Raw genomic sequence first — 20,857 nt, forward strand, 5'->3', positions numbered from 1 at the left:
CTAGTTTATTGGATAGTTGTGATGAGCACTCGTACCCCTTACGGCAACCGTTTCAGCCTCATCATGGGATACATTGGAACGAATCAGGCACTGGTGCAGTATTCTCACAACAACCTATTATATGTAGAAAATATACAAGAATCGAATTTGAGCGAGCCTGGACTAGGCTTGGCACTTTACCTTTTGTGCTACTTAGTTTGGAAATAGATACATCTCCGTATGGAGATTGGTCCATCGCCAAGACTCTTCCGAACTTTAACCAGTCGGCATGCTGGCCGCAGAGTATGATCACTATTTTCACACACAAAGCACACATGACCATTGAGCTCGGCACCTAGGTTAATCGTCGGTTTGGGTGGTTTAATTACTAATACCTTCTCTCCGTGAATTAGCCAAGACCACACTGACAGGGTCGACCAATCGGATCAAATACCTGAATACAAACCTAACTACTCGGGGAGTGAGGGGTTCAAATAGCCCCAAGGTCACCTCTTCATGGGAAGTGGTACTCTACGTTCCCTCTGTACCTTGTTCATAGTTTGAGCCTCTTCTACTATGGCGGGTTCGAAAGACAACGCCTCGGTTGACGGAAAGGCGTCCCCAACTGAACACTACGATGCTAAACCACAGGTCAGTGGGTCTGCCGCTGAACGACAAGAGCGGATGGCTGCGGCTCTTGCAATTGACCCTGGTCACAAAACTTGGAGCTGGCGTGGAATTCAATCCATTCTGATTACTCTTTGTATTTGCTGTTGCTCTGGAGACTCTGGATTCGATGGTACTGTTATGGGTGGGATCAATACAATGGCGTAAGTCCAGTCTATTGTCTGGTATAGCTGCGTTGACCGTTCTCTTCAGGCAATATCAGCACTACTTTGGGATGAGTGGTGCTGGTGCTAAGACTGGAATTATTTTTGGTATCTTCACCGTCGGGGCGCTCGTCGGGGCTATTCCAGCTGGTGAGCAAGTCGTTCTTGAAAGGGACCTACTATGGCGTACTCAAACTTCACACGATCCAGCTTACCTTCCAGATCGATTTGGTCGCCGTGCTTCTATGTTCTTTGGTAATTCAATCCTCGTGTGAGTGAATACATCTATTTCAGTCATGTACACCGACTTCTCTTGGCTGGGTGGTGCTTGGCCGAAATTCTCCCTTGCCGGTATCCGAATCACGTCCTGATCGCTACACCTCTGTTTACAGCATCGGAGCCGTCGTGACTGCAACTGCAACTCATCGTGGAACATTCATTGGCGGTCGCTTCCTAACGGGTCTGGGCGTCGGTACGTAACATCTCATTCGAATATGGTTTGCCATCATCTGACTAGTCAATCAGGTTGTGCGGGTGCTTCGGCGAAATCATACTTGGTTGAGATCGTTCCGCCGCAGACTCGAGGCTTCTGGCTTGGGGTGCTGAACTCATTGTATGTATGAATTGAGGTATCACACCGCATGGAGGTTTAATGTCCTCGCTAGCTATTATGTCGGGTCAATGACGGCCACGGGTATGATGGTCTCTACTGGTCGTTGGAGCAATGAGCTCTCTTGGCGTCTCCCACTTTACATTCAGGTACGCAGCCTCAATATGGTGCCCGAGCTGGATTAAGTTCTATTTCCGATAGGCTGTTCCCGCTGGAATCAATGTGCTATTCGTCTTCCTTTGCCCCGAGTCTCCCCGCTGGCTGTATGCGAATGGACAGAAGGATAAAGCTCGCGCCATTCTCGCCAAGCTTCACTCGGCTACGAATGACCCGTATTCGCCTGTCGTAGAGATTGAAATGGAAGAAATAGAAGAAAAGACAAGCCTGGATGGCACAGATAAACGATTCTGGGATTTCAGGAGTCTTTTCAGGACAGCAACCGACCGTTACCGAACTTACATGGTTATCATGATTGGTGCTTTTGGGCAACTGTGGGTTAAACTTCGGAATACACCCGCGCGTGTCTCTGATTACTTGAAAGATCTGGGAACGGCTTGATTACCTACTTCCTCCCAGTACTCCTAGAACAAGCTGGCATTACGTCACAAAATAAGAGGCTCACACTAAACTTTGTTAACTCGTGAGTGCTATAAACACTGGCAATAATTAATATAACTGTTTGCTTACCAATAACGCATAGTGTGACCTCTATGATTGGCGCACTTACCGGCTCCGTGCTGATCGATCGCCTTGGTCGCCGGACTCTGCTTCTCGGAAGCACTACCACTCTCGTGCTGATGCTTGCAATTATTATCGGACTCCTCAGCTCGAATGGAAATAGCACTCAAGCTAATGCTGGGATTTCATTTAGTGAGGGATTGTCCCCCCCCCCCCATTCTATACTAATGTGATCTCGTAGTCTACTTGTTCATGGTCATATTTTCCTTCGGCTGGACGCCTACTCAAGCATTGTATCCGGCCGAAGTGCTCAGCTATCAATCTCGCGCAAAGGGCCTTGCTTTCTTGAACGTAGTTACCCAAGCATCTTCTTGTATCAATACATTCGGGTAAGTGTGTATATCACTCTATATATGCGCTCACTAATTATTAATACTTAGCCTCCCTGTTGCTCTTGAGAAACTCGGATGGAAGACTTATATCATCTTCTTGGCTTGGGATTCTTTTGAAGTGGTCATGATATACATGTTCGTTGTGGAAACTAAGGTACAGTTATGGTCGAGCAGCTGCAAATTGTCGTCATCTTATACGCCGTTTGTTTTTAGGGTCTCACTCTCGAGCAGATCGACGAGGTGTTTTCAGAGCCTAATCCGCGCAAATACAGTGTGGAACACGCTGCAACATTGAAAGCCAGGAAGAATCAGACGAGTGCCTGAATTCATGATAATAGTCTCCGCTTGGAATACAAGGTTTCTTGTAAGAGTTGACTGTATCTTCTATCCTTGTACACAACCATATCTTGTTTATGTACTATAGACGGTTATTGAAACATGATTGTGTTTTCCTCGAACGTTATGCTTCTAGTATGTCTCGTTCCGGAGCGTTTGCAAGTTGGGCTATGGGCTGAAAGCGCATATATTTCGTTAGATTCCGGACAGGATGTAATGGGCTGCAGATATAGAGAATTTGTAACGCTCGGCCGTGGGATTGGGTACGGTACCATTTCGGCAGACTGGAGCTTCATATCGATGGCTTTAGGTGAAGTGGCCTCATGAACCCCAAAGTGTGTGCATTATCTTGCTTACCGGCCCACGCCACACCCTTCCGTTCACTAAGCTCGCATTAAGGGATTTACCGGCCGCGTTGGCGCAATAAAGTTGTAAAAGATGCAGGCCCATTGAGCCTTCTCCAAGTTGTTCCGAAAATAACGCGTGCTTGCGCGATTAGACCTCAATCAATAATCCATTAAGCGTGAGGTGACTTTCTTTGGAACCGCAAAATCTTCTGTTATTTCATGCACTTCTAAACTAAAATTTCCGGGTACGGCTCGCGCGCCAAATGCCAAGCGGAAGTCTCCATGATTTCGTCTGTAATTGAGGAGCGAATGCGTCAAAATTGACCTGCTCTAGCCTAGACAAGAACGACGCGACCGGAACCTAAACCAACTCGCTCGGTTATTCATCTACAAGAGATACTAATCAAAAGCATCCACTCACTGCCGATAGAAACACGGGCATCGCCTGGCTTGGCACTCCAGAATCCTTGAAAGCGTCACGAGCCGTAAGGATGTGATCGTTCGCTACGGTTGCAAACTCAAATACAGCATCGTCTATTCCTTGCGCACCACCACCCGTACGAAAAACTTCCTCATGTCGTACACCATGCTTTGCTGTAATTTCCACCGGTATAATCATCCTCCGGTTGGCAGCGTGGAAAGGCAAAGCACGCAAGAGCGTGGCAAGAGAGCTAGCAACCCCAATATGAGATGCAGCATGAGCGAGTGTATCCGAATGATTCTGATGGAGCAAACCAAGCAGGAGATACAGAAGCGTCGACGATGTCGATTCAGCATATTGGGTTACCCCTTCCAAGGTCGTGTGTGATTCCCGATCAAGATCTTCCTCCTATCTTGGCTGGTGAGACATTACTATTTGACAGTCTTTATAGAAACATATACCCACTCTAGCATCAACCATTCTTTTGAGGTAATAAGGAGAAAGTTTGGCATTTTGGGACGCTTCATGAAGAGCAATCGCGATAGGGTGCTTCATTGGCCTATCCTACGGTCATGTGGGATGAGCTGTAGATCTTACGCAGATATAATGCACACACATCACCAATGGACTTGATTGCATCTCTCCAGAATTGCATCCTCATTTTTCCGATTATGGGCCTAGATACTGATTCTCTGATCATCGCAAGTTCGACCTTGCATCCAAACATCAGTATTTGCCAAGAAAAAGAGTTCCATTACACACTAAAAATCACTCACATTGAATGCCCGCAGCGCAAAGTAACCCGGTTGTGCCGCCCTTGGGTAGAAATAGGAGCAGAGGTACGATTCATAATCATGCTTTCTCACAAGCTCCCGGCAGTATGCATTCGCTTCATTAGTACCTCCTACACCGACCCCTGAGTTGCCCGTTGCCATGAATCGACATTTTTGCGCCAAATCAATGAAACTCCCTTGTCCACAAAAAGTTTTCGACGTGAGTAAAGCTCGACGAGAATGGCTACCAGTGAAGAGAGACATGATATCATGTGATCTTGTGATCATCCTTTGAAATTTAAATAGGTCACATTCTTGAGATGACCCCTAAGACGGCGATGACATAGCTATTCTGCACTCCTTCAGTGCGGGGCTGGTAAATCAAGCCAGTGCTTGGAGTGTATCGTATGGGCACAAGGCTATATATACATACCGCTTGCCAACCATTTGTATTTCCTAGCGTTAATATCACTTGCTGTCTTATTTTTATTTGAGATCCCAGATAAATAATTATTTTGATTACCATCTCTACTTTGGCGATCCGAAAGTACCTGTTGCCAACTGTACCATTGATCAAACCAATAACCAAATGCATCAGGTTGCCTCATGATTTAACCAAGACACGTCTGTAAAATATTCGAAATAATATCCGATGCCGGGATATGTGGTAAGGAAAAGTTGGTAGACAGAGATGGGAGCAGCCACAATGTATTATCAGTATGCTACTGCAATCGCGAGTGAACATTGTTAGGGGCCAAATGTGATTCTGGATCCTTTATACGACTTAGCCGAATATCCAGCTATATGCATGGCAATAGGGAGGCAAATGGAAATATTGATCCGGGGCTTGAGCCTTTTCAACTTGTTTAATGCGCATGCTTGAGAAGTAAGTTTGGCTTCTCGCTTCATCACTCCTACTCCCCTGCTCAATATCTCCGAATTGACATTTGAATCTCTCCTCCAGGCTGACCACAGTAATCAAAAAGTAGGAGGCTCATTTCCAACATCCTCTGGAATTGTCTCAGAAATTCTTTAGATATGTTAGTTTCCCAAAGACCTCCAGGATCGATGAGAGAATTGGGTAGATGGGGGGGGGGAGGGCACAACAGACATTACGGTTTGGGTTTCGAAACTATATTTACTACTGTTCAAACTAAGGTAGATGTAAGCACCCATCTCCTTTACTTGGGCGGTTGGTCCAAATCTCTGCCATCTTAGTGTCCTTCTTGAATTGTGCTACTCACAAGCCAGAGAGTGATTTAATTCATCACGCCAGTGCCAAGAGGGCCGAGCCCTGGGGGAATGACCGAAATCCAAGTCAGAGTACTCACAAAAGTTAATATAAATAGACGACGCATCTTCTTGGATCTTTGGACACATGACTGCAATTAAATTTTGTTCATATACGAATTTCCTGGTCAAATCAAGAGAAACTACGACCGATATAACTAAAATTTAGACAATTGGGCCAAAGCTTAATATGAGTTTTCTGTACTGGTTGTACCAATGAGTTGCCCTTTGGTTTGCTCTTGGGACTTGCAACCAACACCAACCCCATCATTACAATATAGACCAAAATATCCATACTATTAGCTTGCTCTCAGGAACATGTGGTTGTGCCTTTGTACGCATATTCTCCCAACAGCTACCATATCTGCTACGGGGGAGGGGGTTATACCGCAAGCAAGCGCTCAAGGACATCAATTTATAACTAGACTGTGGAAATTACACACAGCAATTGCCTTGTATTTGTTTCCATTTCAAGAGTATTGGTCGATATAATATTACATAGTGGATTATCAATTCATGCGGTCGGAGAATTACAAGTAAGCGCGACCAGCTACTGGCTCTAATTCAATAACACGACTACGTCACTTTAAATTTGCGTATAGCTAAGTGCTATTTGTTCAAGTACAGAGAGAAATTCACCCATCTACATAAAAGTGTGAACAAGTCACAAGAAATGCGGTGTAAGAAATAGTTGGATGGAGTGATGTACCAGAGGAACATAATGGAGCATAATTTACTTCCAGGGTGAATGGATGGCTCGGAATTATAGAATCGCTATGTTGGTGGGTACTTCATACTGCATGAACACGGACCGCGTGGGCAACGTATAATAAGGTATGTGTACAAATACAACTAAGAAGACACCATGTAAGGTGCTGTATTACCCAAAATTACGACCCATGGATACGAGTCCAATAAAGGCAAGATCCCATATCTATATGCATTTACGAATATATGTAAACCTTCGGGTGCTGATGGCCACATCTAAGACAATACCATCCATGTAGCTCAGTGGGAAACGACACATCTACTCTATGAGCCACCTGCTCAACTCACTCTCCCAGACGGTAAGTCGGACGCCTGCCCCTTAACTCGAGAATATGTAGGTCTGAGCATTAGCTATTTTGAGCATGAAACTCAGGCACTTATGGCCTCGTGGCTTTGCAACGCCATCCGACTCATGAGAATTTCCGTAGGTACAAGTTCGTTCTGTACCGTGGTCACCTCAGGTCCCAAGATACTCGAGGGAGGGCGAAGAACGAGCTGACCTAATCAAAATCTAATCTCGGATTTCACCTCTGAGGACAACCCAAGCTCAAGGAACCCGTCTTCATCTTTTGATTCTTCTTCCGTGGCGTGAACCTTGCGAAATGGGATCATGTGTGTATATTGAATATATGATACGATAGCCAAATAGCCAAACAACCAAATAACGAATGATATTGGGGGAACCGAACCCAGAGGGCACGCCATAAACCACTTGTTAGGATATCATGTGCCATTCCCGAACAGTGTATGCAATGAAATCTTGGGGATAAAGTATTGGGTGCCGATGTCACCAAGGAATCATAACCCTATGATGGATTGCGAAGCTTCGCTCTAGGCCGACGTTCTAGCAGGCTCGTTGGAACATAAGGGTAGCATCAAGAGAAGATGGGGCTCGAACGTTACAAGGCAAATCGACGATGATCGCAAGAATACAAGTGAGGTCGAATCTCAGTGAATGACGCTTATAATCGTCCATGACGTCGTTTAAACATGAGGAATTAATGTGATAGGCCGGCGGATATCATTAAGGGGCTGGCAATATGATGATGGTCTAGGTTCTTTGCGCGTTGTGTCTTGGTCTGAAGCCCACGAATCTTCAGGGCCGAAAAACCGACCGACAGCAAGTAAAATAATGGCTACGGCCTGACATCAGAAAACGTGGGCTAGAGCTAATCAATCCGACCCCTTTGAATCATATGTGAGTGGAGCAAATGGCAGGTTTTCCTAGGGATTGGCTGGTGGTGCACCGGTGTCAAGTGGGGCGTGGAAAAGCCGAGCTACATATACGTGTCATAATCCGGTATATTTTATTCAACGGACTACCAGTTCCGGTGAGGAGAAAAAATACCGGAAATGACGAAGGTATTCAGCGAGGCAAAGTCAATTTGGGATGGGTTTAAGTCCAGTCGTCGTAAAAAAGTGCGAGGCTGTGATTATGTGATACGAGAAAAGTCACGTGTTTTCTTGACCTGTCTTCCACTACTACTTTGTTACTGCTACAGTAATCGAGTGTACAATGGCTACTGGAATCCATATGCCTTCCTTTAAAGGTGTGTCACGTAAACACCAGGCGAAATGTGTCTTAAAACGGTAGAAAGAGCCAGAAAGAAGTCCCCAGCAAGATACTTCAGACCTATTTGGCGACGATGATGATGAAGCCGACACCAACTCCGAGTCTGATGACTTTGAGGAAGTTCATGTGCCCAGCGGAGCCGCCCCAGAAAAGGCTCCACCAGAAGTTATCGAGGTGGATGATGATAATGAAGCACAAGAGGACGAGGAGGACGATTTTTTGCCTAGCCGTGTGAACAAGTAAGTGGCTGCGTGAGTAGATGTCTTTGCTCTAACGCCGCACTTTAGATACGCGCCTATCAACGAGCCAAGTGGATCGAGTCCTAGAGTACCGCCTGCAAAACGACGAAGGCCTGACTCACCACCTACCAAACTACCGGCACGTCCCAATGGACCCAACGTTCATCCTCCATCCAATTACAAACCACCTCCTGTGAACCATGCTCCGCCTACACTTGTCCAACACGGTCCCCACATGCCTACCTACTTCAATACATCATCCAACCGAAACGAACCGCTTGCACCCAGTATCATCAATAGCGAACCTTTGGACGAGGTTGCCCAGGAGATTTGCAGCTGGATAGAATACTACACCCAAAATCTGAATCCAGAACACGTAGAAGTGAGTTAATCGAGCCCGATACTTGGCTTTTCTCATTCCGAGGTCAGATCGAAGCCAAACTCGGAATAATAATTGATAAGGGGTCAAACTCACGACTGGGCGGCCTTTCGTTGACCGAGTGTGGTAAGTCGATCCCTCAAGATAGGCATCTGAGAATAAACAAGACCGTTATGTAGTATTACCCCCTGAGTTGCCTATCGATACTCGCTTCGAGTCAAACATGCCCCAGCAAGCACACAAACACTACAACGGATTACTGAACAAGCTGGTAGCTCAGGCTGTCCCGGGCCAAGCACGGGTCAAGTACTCGCATACCAAACTAGTGGATGAATTTTACGGCGAAGGAGGTAAATTTGTACCGCTTGCCCAACGATCTACCCTTTTTTTCTAAAGTTTCAGCGGATCAATAGGCGACAAGATTCGACTGACACGAGACGAAAAGACAGGCAAGGTCGCCGCCTGTGTTCGTAAAAAGCGTATCGCAAATTTGGATGTTCATAGCCCAAAACAAAACGTCGACTGGCGGATCAGCATTAATGTAGAAGAACCAGGTGAGTTGACGCGGGGGGTAAAAATAAGGTAATGACGATTGACGTTTGTATGTGTAGCTTCCAACCCGACAGGTAACCCGGCTCACACCCGCCGAAAGGATCGAATCTCGTACACGCATCAGGCATTCAAGATTGACTTGACGCAGGTGACTTCATCCCATAACGGTCCCAACCAGGTTCGTCGCATATATCATTCCATATTGCCACATAGGGGCTCCAGGGCCCGCACTATGTTCCTTCCGCGCCGTCGTGCCACATTGCCGTTCCTCTGCTTCTCCCACTCCTCTCGGGACACACTGTTGGAATTCTAGTTCAAATACGGTACTAACAAAAAGTTTATTCTATATCTTCGGTGCCTTGTCTGACACATCGGCTCGGTTTGACGGCCTTTTTTCCCGCGCATACACATACAATCACTCTACTATTCACTTCAATTCGTCTTGGCCACTTGCGAAAATAAAACGGCGAACCTATCAACATGGGTGGCTGACGAAAATCACACTAAACCGCAATTGCCGTATGACCTCAACCACGCACTCCCGCGCATAAAACCCTCGATCACCTTGGCCCGATGGGGGGACGTGATGAATCGGTTCTGGGCCCGCATGCATCCCCGCCGCGGTTGCGCCCTCGCCGCACTTGATCATTTACCCGCCCTTTGTTTTCCCGCTCATCGCTCCAACCTGGCCCGTTACCCGCTCCACTATCGATCCCCCGCACTCATCATTCGCAACTTTCGACGTGGCATATCCCACCGATCCTGAATCGATGAATTAATGACATTGCCGCAACTCAATCTAATACAGCAGCTATTACACGAACTCGAAGTTGAGTTTGTCAATGCGGCCGAACTGCTGCGTCACCGCGCCCGACGAACCCAGCTCGGGCCGGGTGCGAACCCGTTCGACGACCTCGTTCGCGTGTTTGTGAACAATGTGCGTATTATGGCGAGGAACTCGACGCCGTGACGAAGCGGCGAGGGAGGGGAGGGGGGGGTTTAGGAGGGTGAGATGAGGGGGGAGATGGCGATGGCGATGGTAGCGACGATCAAGAGGGTTCGAACGATGTTCACCGAGAAGAAACCAAGTTTGTTTGTCGGGTATGATGCAGGCGAGAGCTTTGGCGCAAACTTGATGGGGGATTAGCGTTTGGGAAGGACCAAAAGCCATACTAGGGAGCGGGAGTATATTATTGGCTGCGAACACACAAGGGTATTATCTCATTTGGTCACAAGCTGGGAAGGTGTACATAGTGGTGGGTCTTGGAGTACACACAAGTACAGCAATCGGACAAACACACAGTCTTGACGCGTGGAAGAGAGAAGGGAAGCCGAGGTGCGACCTCTGAGGGGAGCAGCCTGGCTCGATCCTCAGACCGGGCAAGATCACCAAGCTCCAAACGACTAAGATGGCTGCGTCATAACAGCACGGAAGCGAGAGACCGAAAGAACGAGCGAGAGAACACACACTGCACGCTAGGCGAGTGGGTGGATTACACCATACAGCAAACCGGGTGCAAGGGCGGAATGTACCGGTAAGCGAACGGGAGGGGTGGGATGCGTGCCGGGCGTGGAGGGGTACCGGGTACGCGAACGAGATGTGCCGCGGGGTTCGAGGCAAGACAGGATGCAGAGAGGCAGCGAGGGGGGGAAGGCATGTGCGGGGGGATTGACGACATCTCATTGGGCGCTCGGGTTCGGACCCGAGAACCGCATATATAAATTCCACATTCCAAGCGCTAGCGAGAGGTATGTATTACTCAGTGCGTTGGAGCTTTTTTTCTTCGCGTGTGTGTTTCGTTGGATATGCCAGGTTGCGCTGTCAATAATGTTCCTCGTTAGCCGCTAACGTTGCGATTTTCGCCGGTCAGCATTATATCGCAACCGGTTTCAGCATTTCGTCAAGCTTGCGTTGTCTATTTATTCTTGCTGAAAAGCTCCGAAGCAATGTGGACCCAAGAGTCTCGTCCACGTGATAAACTTGTCGTAAATGAACCAGTAACCGATTTTTCTTTGCTTCGAGTGTTGTAATAGCACCGAGTGACAATCATGTCAACAAACTTCGAGCACTGTAATAATAATACCGAGTGAGAGTCATGTCAATAAAGCTGTCAACATGCCGTTGGAATTCCGATCCCCGCATAGCAGCTGTCACCCCAAGACCCCGGCCTCATCTCGATGTTGGTTCATCTCACAAGCGCGACGGCAATGCATGTACAATATATCAACTGTTTGATTCATAAAAAAATAGAGAAAAAAAAAGAGCACAAATATCTCATATCATACAAAACGCAAAAAAAGAGGCAGTCGTCGCAAATCAATAAAGAAAAACGAAAGAGAGCGACAGTTCATCATGGGGAGTTTACTGAGTATGTAGGCTATGATATATACAAGACCGGAACGAGTGCATGTAGATGAGTAGAGCTGTGTGCGATATGGGGAGAGAGAGGGATGCGGAGAGATAAAATAAACAATGCGATGGAAATACCGAGCCGATGCAAACAGAGAGAGCTAGAAAAATGAGAAAAAACGCGCGAGACGCTCAGGCAAGGAACCCCTCGGCCTCGTATAGGCCACGATAGACGCGGCCGTGAAAGCTGGCGAGCTTCCCGATGCGCTCGCCGAGGTGTCTGATCTCGGGCATAAGCGGCTCTAGTCCGGCGGCGACAACCTCTTTTTCCTCGTCGGATTCTTTTTTCCTCGTGCTGTTATTCACGACCTGCTCGACCGCCTTGGTCAGTCGGCCCTTGAACAGCTTGGCGAGCGGGGCGTCCGGCTTGAGGTTGTTGTCCGTCCACGACTCGAGTAGGCCGAGGGTTTTGGCGTCGGGCAAGGTAGTCGGGGGTTTGCTCGAGTCGAAAGCAAGGCCAGAGCGGACTTGTTCTGCGCGTACGGCGACTTGCAAGACCACATCCCTCATTCCTGCGCGCCACTTTTCCCACTCTTCGTCGTCGCCCGGCTTGCGGCCAGAGAAACACAAACCCAGACGGACGGGACCAACTTCCCAAATCTCGCGCTTGACGCGATCGACGACCGAGTCCTCGAGCGAAACCTTGGAGCCGGTGGAATAGACGAGCTGTCTAAAGAGCATGAGGACGGCGTAGAGTACTCCGAGATCGGCTGCGTCGGCGGTTAGACCTGCGAGGCGGGCATGGTCCAAGTAGAGCGTTTCGGGATAGCCGGGAGGAGGTGCAATGTGGGGCAAGCGCTGGGATAGGGGCGTGGTCGTTGGCGGGGGAGGGGTGGATACGGTCGTAGGAGGGGAAAAGATGAGCGAGGTGAGCGCGTGGGAGAGCAGGTGCATCGTAGGGGGAGGGGAGGAAAAGGTGGAAGCGGCCTTGCGGAGCCATTCTTGGGTGGTGGAGAGAGTGAGCAAACCGCGCTCGTGTCGTTCTTGGAATGTCTTGAGTTCGAAATCGACGGCTGTTTCAAAGAGATAAGGGCGGAGCGCTTGAAGCTGGTGGTTTGCAATATCCTGAAATTGGAGAGGAGTGATGAGTACGTGCGAGGTCAAGGGGGAGATGACAACTCACGAGCTTCATGAGCTCGAGAATCTCGAAACACATGCGAACGGCGCGGACACCTCCGCCGGGCCGGGATGCAACGGCAACCATCATCTCGACGGCTCTGTCGCGCATGGGGGCGCAGTGCTGCTTGAGCACGGACCCGAGGTTCTTGAACACTCCGCGCGAGTCAAAGACCCCGTGACGGAGCTCCTGGGCGATAAGGGCTGGGTCGGCCGAGGCCGAGTGGACGACACTCTGGAGAACCGCACACAGCTCGTTGACAAGTGGGGGGATGCGAGAAGGCAGGGTGCGGGAAGAGGTCGGACGAGAAAGGAGAGCTCCGCAGACACAGGGCAAGCGCCGACCGCGTTCGTCAAACGAGGTGCATGCGCATCCGGTCTCGACCTCGATCTGGACGGCCTGCCAGTACTTGTCCGTGAGATCACGCTTTTTGCGGCCAGATGTGGGCCGGAACTGGAGACCGGGGTCGAAGAGCAGGTCGTGTCCTGTGCAAGAGAACGGTCAGAGACAGGGGCAATGGGAGCTAAGCGCCTGCTTACGGAGCTGGGGGTTGCGGAGGATGGCCTCGAGATCGAGCTCTTTGAGGGTCTCGCGGGTGATGAGGGGCGTGAGGCTGGGGACGTGGGCGACGCGGCGGGCGGGGGTGGAGCGTGCAAGGGGCGTGGATGGAGAGCGCAGACGGGGATCGCCGGTGCGGGTGGGGGACGGCAATGGCTTGGTCGTCGGCGGAATGTGGACCGCAAGCGCCGGGAGTACGTCGTGGGCAGCCATGGGAGGAATAGGACACGAGTGACTATGGCACGAGACGCAGTAATATTCGCCTGGGGGGAGGCCGCGTCGTTGCTGAGCTGAGACGGCTCCGCGGCGGCGCTTGTCGGAGCTCGCTGGTTAGGTAAGCATATGGTAGGCAGTCTGGCTCGGATGCGTAACTCACCTCGACCTCTGTCGGCAATGCGGGCAGCGAGTTGGCCCGTCGTCGCTTGGGCGGTCGGTCCTCCTCGTCCTCGACTTGCACCGATGCAAGCTCAAAGTCTTCGTATTCGTCCGTCTCGACCTTGCGCTTTGGCGGACGTGGTCCGTGCGCGTGTCCGAGCGCATGTCCCGCCGTCGTTTGTTGGTGAGTGTGGGTGTGCAGCAGATGGTCCATTGCTGCAATGCAACAAAGAAAAAAAAACAGGTCGTTAGATACAGTACGCTCCTCCTCTGGGGCTGGGCCTTGTATTTATCCGAGTTGAAGCACGATCCAACACTCTGGGTCTATGCACCCTAACTCCCATATCATCGCAGTCCAATCCGGTTAGCCCGTCCCTGATCCTGCCACATTATCCCACCCGCCGCTCTGCTCCCCCCTCCCTGCCCGTGCGACCCCCCGCACCCACAAGGTTTACGGTCCATCTCACCTCTTGCCGCAACGTCCCCTTGCACCGGACCAAACCTTGTTCACCACTATGCCCCCCGCCGGTACCGTCAGTGACGTCACCTAGTCCAGCCTCCTTCCCTCTCCAGCCAAGCCCCCAAATGAACGCATACACCCCATTCTTCGCGTGGCATTTGCCTTCCCCCCCGCATACGTCGTTCCTTCCATCTGCCAACATATCAAGATCCTCTTCACTTTCCCCATAGTCCAGTCCAAATACAGTCCTCCCTTTTCCACCGCGACTCGGTCCGGCCTTATCACGCCCTCGCTCGCTCCCCTGACCTGCCAGATCCCACATACACATCCGTCCTCTCGACTCCGACCCAACCTAGGCCCTCCGCACGCCCCCGCACACGATTGCCTCTGCACGACTTCGCGACTACCCCCACGTTGCGCGTGAATTCATTTCGATCCTCTCCCCCTTGCGCCCATTTATTTCCCCGCACACCATCGCATACGCATGATTATATTTGGGTCTGGACTGTAGAGTCCATCTGCTCAAGCCTATTCTGCTCAACCTCACCCATCAATGAGCCATGTGATTTCCTCCAACTGCCCTCTGCTCATTACGGTCCAACCCGCCATTCATCACCCTCCAGCCCATCGCTCATTATAGAATGCTCCCCCCCTAGCTCATTGATCCTATTCTTCCCTCCTCCTCGCCACCGGTTTCCCCATCTGGCAACCCATTTGTCTCAGCGCATCAGAACAGTCAATACCCATACCGAGCATCGACAACACTCCCACCGGCGCAAAGTCTGATTTCTATTCGGGACCGTAGCCCGGTTCGGGATCATTCAGGTATCCCACTGTATCCATCATATACAATAGCAGCATATTTCCTTTGGTTCTACGAATCGCATTGCCGCCCCCAACGGTCTATAGCACATCACAATTCACTCTCCACTCTATGAGTCTATGAGTCTATGGGCCTATGAAGCCTAGGAGCTGAGCTATACAATACACATCCCCCATATCGTCCATCTCGGATAATGCGCCCTAAGCGGGGCCGGTGTGGAGATCACTCGGTACCGCCTCTTCACATGCCACCACCCCCTATCGGCTCCATTTTCTAAGCGGCCCGGCCCCTATACAGTCCCGTATTCCTATGTTTGTCACAAAGGCGACACACTCGGCCGGTTATACGCTTTCAAACTAGGCACCGTATGTCCATATGCATCTCCGGTAGTTTCTCTCTCCTCGTGCGCTGCGACCCTAGGTTACTACGGTGGCTTGCATAGCACGCCGCGTATCTTCCGTCTAGATACCAACACCATCTAGAACCAACGGGGCCAATAAGGCGTAATGGTACCCCCCAGGTACTGCTCTGGCCGTATTCGGCCGACGCCGCAATGAATGAAACGCCCGCCATGAAGATCATGCCTTGGGTCGATCATGAGACGGCACTCGCCGATCTCTGTAATGCGACCGATCACATTTAGCCACTATCTTTCTTTCTTCCTCTCTCTCTTTTTTTTCATCCTTGGACGCGTGTATATGTAGTGATTCGCACACAGGGACAAGGCTTCGATACACACTCTATCACTCTTTTTTTAGTGTAACACCGTGTGGTGGCCATGGGGCCTTTGATACACATAGTTCACACACAAGCTTCGGCGTGATGCATTAGGGACTTTGAATCCACCTACCGTAATTGACGCAGCTAGGGATTTGGGCTAAACGTGTGCACCACGCGAGCGATCTCGGTAGAACCTGGTCCACCGTAATTAGTTCCGCGTAGCTATAGGCTGGAGAGGGCGGAACATACCCAATCCAACCCAGGTTTCGAAAACACGGACAAACTGGTGGAGCTCCTCAGCCCAATATCGAACAAGATAACAACAGCATATACAACGTCAACAACAAAAAACTTTAGGGGGGGATATACTCGGCAGTTGGAGCCGCGGGAACAATTGCGTATTTTGCTCCCGGCCGTGTCATATGCGCATGCACACATGCGCCAGCGCACTCGTTCCTAGCCCCTAAGCGTCCTGCGCCCACCCCAATACTTTAAAATCTCCTATATTTCCTCACCAGCTCCACCCCTCTTCGACCTACCCCGCACTCCCAACCTTGATCGTTACCTAAATTATTACCTTTGAAGAATGTTTCCGTAGACTCCCATCATATAACAGCGGCATTTATTTCAGACTCCTCCTTGGAGGAGAACTTGGTAACAGAGCTCACACCTCGCATATAACCAATAAAATCCGATTTCAATCTCGTTCACTCGGTTGGATCACGCGTTCCGCCTACCACGGGAGAACACTTGAGCCGAGCCGGCGAGTTGCAGCGCTGTACCATGCGTACCATATGTATATATATGTGCGGTGCCCAATTGACTTGTAACCATTTTGCGATCGTTTCACCGTACTGGCAGGTTACGCGGTTTCAACCCGTTCTCGCCCTGTCACTTGACTTTTTGACGTGGACGGAAAAACCGGGTGGAGCCGTGGGGCGCCGATGGAGCTCGGCACTGTCACGGGTGCCACCGGGGTTAACTTCTGACTAGGGAGAAGGGTTAAACCTGTCAATTTTATACCCTTTTGGATCCGTCAAAGAAGTAAAGATAGTTTGATATAACTCTGGGCTCGTAGCGTGGTTTTAGCTTTTGCATACCCTTCAACGAGGCTCTCTTGATGTCGTTATATAATTACAACCTTGGCAATGGTTTGAAGAGTGACAATTGACAGCGTATACAAGGGACATCTTTAACGTGCTCGAGAGGAAGAAGGTCCCTGGGCAACAGCCTGTGGTAATTTCATTGAAGCTTGCGAGTTACACGGTACATCCTTGGAGCCTCTTGGCTGATGTTCAATATATGTCAAATATGATGATCAGGAGTATGTCGTTCCGCATTTTAACTTGGGTTGTCTACCGTAAGGAGCTCCTATATTTCTTCCCACTTGCGGTAGGTTCGCTGCTGGCGTTGCGAATAAAGTTCCACACATAGGGTCTGTCTGATTGTACCCTGATGAGCAGGGTTTTTTTGTCCAGCGTTGCAAGCCATCAAGGTTCAGGTGATAAACCGTCTATCCTCTGTGCCTATATACCAGTTTATCCCAGGTTCGCATACACCTTCAAAGATAAGACTTGTCATTTGTGCCTGTACGTCTAGACAATTCCCTAACCCCCCCTCCTCCACGGTCTATAGATGTTCAGGATCATCCAAACGGAGCTCTTCTTCGCGTCGCTATGGTCCAGGCCGAGTCGTTGATCTGTACCTCGCCGGGTGGAATCGAAACCGGATGGTTTTGCAGGGTGAGATTACGCATAGATGCGAGACTCCCATACATGGGGTTGCGAGTGCTGGTGGGTGCGGAACGAGGGTCTCGGAACCTGGAAAGTCGCAGGGCTGGGACAAAAATTGGCCATATTGGGGTTCTTAAACCCGTATGCTCGGACTCAGAGTATGGAAGGTTGGGGGTGGGAGTATATCTACGAGTTAGCATTCGAGCTCAACTGCCATTTGACTTGTTGGCTCTCAAAACGACGATCCAGATTGTGTTGCTACTTGTACTCCATAACAATTCCATATATGGAATACCAAGTCCATGTTTATTTTTTTAATTGTTTTCCCAGATAGTCAGGTGTCCTACCCCATTTGTATCTTTCGACTCTTTTCTTTCTTTTCTTTTTATCAAGGCTAGAAAGCGCGTATGGTCAGTGCTCCTGAACTATGTACCGATGTTCAGTTCAGCCCGATGGCTCCACTCATCGTGCGACTCGCCGCCAGGCCCGCTTTGATCGATGAAATACTTAATTTCATCCCGGCAATGTGGAGCATATGTTTAAACACCCAAGAACTCCACCGAGGGCCACAGCACCAATGGCATGTTGCCGATATCCGGTGCCGTATTGGTCGGCGATCATTATTTACCGGGTTCGGTCAAATAACAATGTGGTGGGTAGGGATCCACCTAATGATGCGGGAACTTAAATATCAGTGGCAGTGAACCTGTCGGACGCGGGTATTGTTGTGAATACCAAATCAGAAGCGCCCGCACCTGCTTTTCGGTCTCGAACATCGGGTTTTGAAGGGTACCAGGAAGCCATGTTTTGGCGGTGAGCATATGTCCAAGGTTTCACACGGAGTTAACAGATCTAGGGGAGAACCTTAATGGGGGTGGTGGAGTATCGGTATAGGTAGGTGCCCCCACTCGGTTCATAGCTCTCTGGTTAACACAAGTTCAAGTAATCAGCTACCATAAGTATAGGCACGAGGTGTCTCACCGCCCGTCATAGTAATCATGATTCGCATCGGAGTAGGGGCCTGTACACGGGGAAACGGTCGGCATAAACCACGCTAGCTTGAGGTCGAGCAGCGGGACGCTTAAGTTTCATCTCGATGGGATACTGCTTGGCAATGATCTATATAGTTCTTTATTTCATCGCTATGGCTCGCGTACAGAGAATATATATATATAGTCTAGTCGTGCATCGAATACCGGACAAGTCGTGCGAAGACTGCATTAGTTGTGACATGACCGGCGCTGCCAAGTAAATTATTACTTAATATAGCCACACCCCCTCCATTTGGGTTATAGTATCATCACTCGAAGCACGACACGCCGCGGTAGAAGCTCAGCGTGAATGACATTTAATCTGAGTCGCCCATGTGCACACGCGACTCAGTAACTTTGAGTCTGTTGCTTACCGCATCTGGCGAGTGACACATTGACAGTTGAGCGCATATCCCTCCACCATACATTTTGAGTCGAGCTTTTTACGCGCAGCTGTAGTGCCGAGCTCAGGCGGGAATGGGTGTACAATATAATCTCGTACTATACCCGGCTCAATAGCGAGGCTAGCCCGGAATTTGTCTAGCCGACTCGGGTGCAGGCTGGTCCCTCGTGGTTCCGGGCACAAGTTGAGTTAGGAACTATATGGGACACAAGGCAGATGAACCTGCGGTTAACCGTTCCGTTAAAACTCGGCTTTGAGGCATGCCCTTGTGCGGATACGGGGAATCCTACCGTTCAAGCTCGACTGCGCATCCATCGCTTCCGGGATTAGGGGCAAACTATACTTATCAGACAGGTTTCGCTGGACCCAACTTCAGTCATATATCAATTTCTAAAGCGGTTTTAGATCATCTCTCAGTGAAGCTGGTGAGAGGGGCCTGGGGATGAGCTCGGTGTGATACCGGCAAGATGGGAGGCAAGGAACAATAGGCTGAAATTACTTTGGGTCTTTGCGACACATCTCGCAAAACGCTGAAATCGGTTGATACGCGCGGCTAGAGTAGGCTCACTACGATCAATCCGTCGAGTACTGATGTGGCGCTCACGGTGGTCTGTAATTAATGATGCAATATTAGATCGTGCCATGAGTCAAGCGAGCCCGTGCCTAAATTTTGGAACTGGGTAGAGTTACATTGACGTCATATATCCGTAATTTTAGTTATGAATAGCTACGGAGCTCGCTCCGGATATGATTCGACTAGCGCATCAAGTTAGCGAAATCAACTCTCGAGGACGCCTATTATCGAGGTACGAACGCATATGCACAGCGGGATGGAAGCGCAAAAGTCTGATCGAGGAGGTCTGACGTCCTTTTTATGTTAAGTTGAACTATCAATGCGCTTGTCTCAGCTCAACTTGACAAATGCACTTTGTGGTAGGTTGTGCAACGCTGCACTGAAATGGCTTCGCATTTGATTTTGCATTTTTACGGTTATCATTTCGTTCGGGTCGATTGTAAACGTAGTTTTACTTTATTTCATACGAGATAATAGAGCGTTTTGATGAAATCCAATCCGAAACTGTACGGGAAATACGGGATAGTGGGGTATCGACACGCCCTGATTATGATCATCCAAGGATTGCCACACCTTGCCACGAGGGTCACCACAACCACTAAGCCACGTGACTGATGAGTAACTCTCAAGCGCCCTTTCCGATCCCACACGCAGTTTCATTTTCCTCAAGATAGAACACGATTGCGCAAATATATCTCAGAGTTCAAATTTTAGAGGATCGCCGATATTTCTATACAAGAAACACTCCGCTGCCGATATGTAATCGAACGGTACAAATCGGCCCTACTAACATTTATTTGACGTGAATATTGCCGTTCGGAGGTTGAAATCAACCAGGTACGCTTGTAAAGAATTCAGTCATGTCTATATGATTACATACTGTACGGTGTTTGGATTAGCCAAATTCGCAATCCTCTGCTCCGTCTCAACTGACATGTGGCCGGAGTCAGCTCGCGTTCCACTAGCGCTTTGACGACTCGGGCGGCTCCGACGCATGCTGACTACTCTACATATCTAACGAAGCATGTGCTCGTGCGTTGCACGTCCTTCATTGCTATACCTATATACTATACCTCGTCTGCTCCAGCTTCTCTCGCATGTCCTGGATTCGCGACTTTTCTTGGCCATGGTCGGCGGGTACGGAACAATTTCTAGACTTCGGCGCGCTCATCGTTCTAGTCAGGATCGGCAATTATCTTGAATCTTCTCTCTATATGTTGGTGCCGAGCCGTGCGTGGAACCGACCCTGTACATAGGCAATCGTACTACATGTCCCCAGATCATGTGGACCCGAGCTTGCCATCCGCCACGGCAGATCGACTTTCTGGGGTCGCAGAATGCGCCTGCTCATGACCATCGAGACCATATCGCATTTCGCAAGCATTCCATTCTTGCATAGGCCTGTGCGCTTGCCCCATGCAATGGGATACATCTTTGTAATGCTCTCTTGTTTGGTTTCTGCAAAGCTCTAGCCTCTTAGTCGTCC

At 49.6% G+C, this 20,857-nt stretch overlaps 4 protein-coding genes across 4 annotated transcripts; 2 read left to right on the top strand and 2 right to left on the bottom strand.

Annotated features, from left to right (window-relative positions):
* Nucleotides 1–555: 555 nt before the first annotated feature.
* RhiXN_09246 (Sugar (and other) transporter) lies at nucleotides 556–2,813 on the top strand (the record flags this gene model as incomplete). The annotated part of the gene is made up of 12 exons (XM_043329062.1): nucleotides 556–809; nucleotides 859–959; nucleotides 1,020–1,080; nucleotides 1,202–1,281; nucleotides 1,335–1,422; nucleotides 1,475–1,568; nucleotides 1,621–1,910; nucleotides 1,961–2,059; nucleotides 2,120–2,289; nucleotides 2,339–2,486; nucleotides 2,538–2,643; nucleotides 2,703–2,813. 12 exons carry the CDS (start codon nucleotides 556–558, stop codon nucleotides 2,811–2,813), a joined length of 1,602 nt encoding a protein of 533 aa, XP_043180508.1.
* Nucleotides 2,814–3,575: 762 nt separating this feature from the next.
* RhiXN_09247 (Squalene/phytoene synthase) lies at nucleotides 3,576–4,630 on the bottom strand (the record flags this gene model as incomplete). The annotated part of the gene is made up of 4 exons (XM_043329063.1): nucleotides 3,576–4,001; nucleotides 4,059–4,157; nucleotides 4,210–4,305; nucleotides 4,370–4,630. 4 exons carry the CDS (start codon nucleotides 4,628–4,630, stop codon nucleotides 3,576–3,578), a joined length of 882 nt encoding a protein of 293 aa, XP_043180509.1.
* A 3,310-nt stretch (nucleotides 4,631–7,940) lies between these two features.
* Nucleotides 7,941–10,137, top strand: RhiXN_09248 (mRNA capping enzyme, beta chain; the record flags this gene model as incomplete). The annotated part of the gene is made up of 8 exons (XM_043329064.1): nucleotides 7,941–7,974; nucleotides 8,023–8,236; nucleotides 8,285–8,618; nucleotides 8,666–8,741; nucleotides 8,795–8,965; nucleotides 9,029–9,169; nucleotides 9,227–9,345; nucleotides 9,976–10,137. The coding sequence occupies 8 exons, from the start codon at nucleotides 7,941–7,943 to the stop codon at nucleotides 10,135–10,137; spliced, it is 1,251 nt and encodes a 416-aa protein (XP_043180510.1).
* Nucleotides 10,138–11,709: 1,572 nt separating this feature from the next.
* RhiXN_09249 (SOK1 kinase) lies at nucleotides 11,710–13,841 on the bottom strand (the record flags this gene model as incomplete). The annotated part of the gene is made up of 4 exons (XM_043329065.1): nucleotides 11,710–12,642; nucleotides 12,701–13,179; nucleotides 13,234–13,564; nucleotides 13,629–13,841. 4 exons carry the CDS (start codon nucleotides 13,839–13,841, stop codon nucleotides 11,710–11,712), a joined length of 1,956 nt encoding a protein of 651 aa, XP_043180511.1.
* Nucleotides 13,842–20,857: the final 7,016 nt, after the last annotated feature.

The sequence above is a fragment of the Rhizoctonia solani genome, chromosome 5 (assembly GCF_016906535.1).
Source record: "Rhizoctonia solani chromosome 5, complete sequence".
NCBI lineage: Eukaryota > Fungi > Basidiomycota > Agaricomycetes > Cantharellales > Ceratobasidiaceae > Rhizoctonia > Rhizoctonia solani.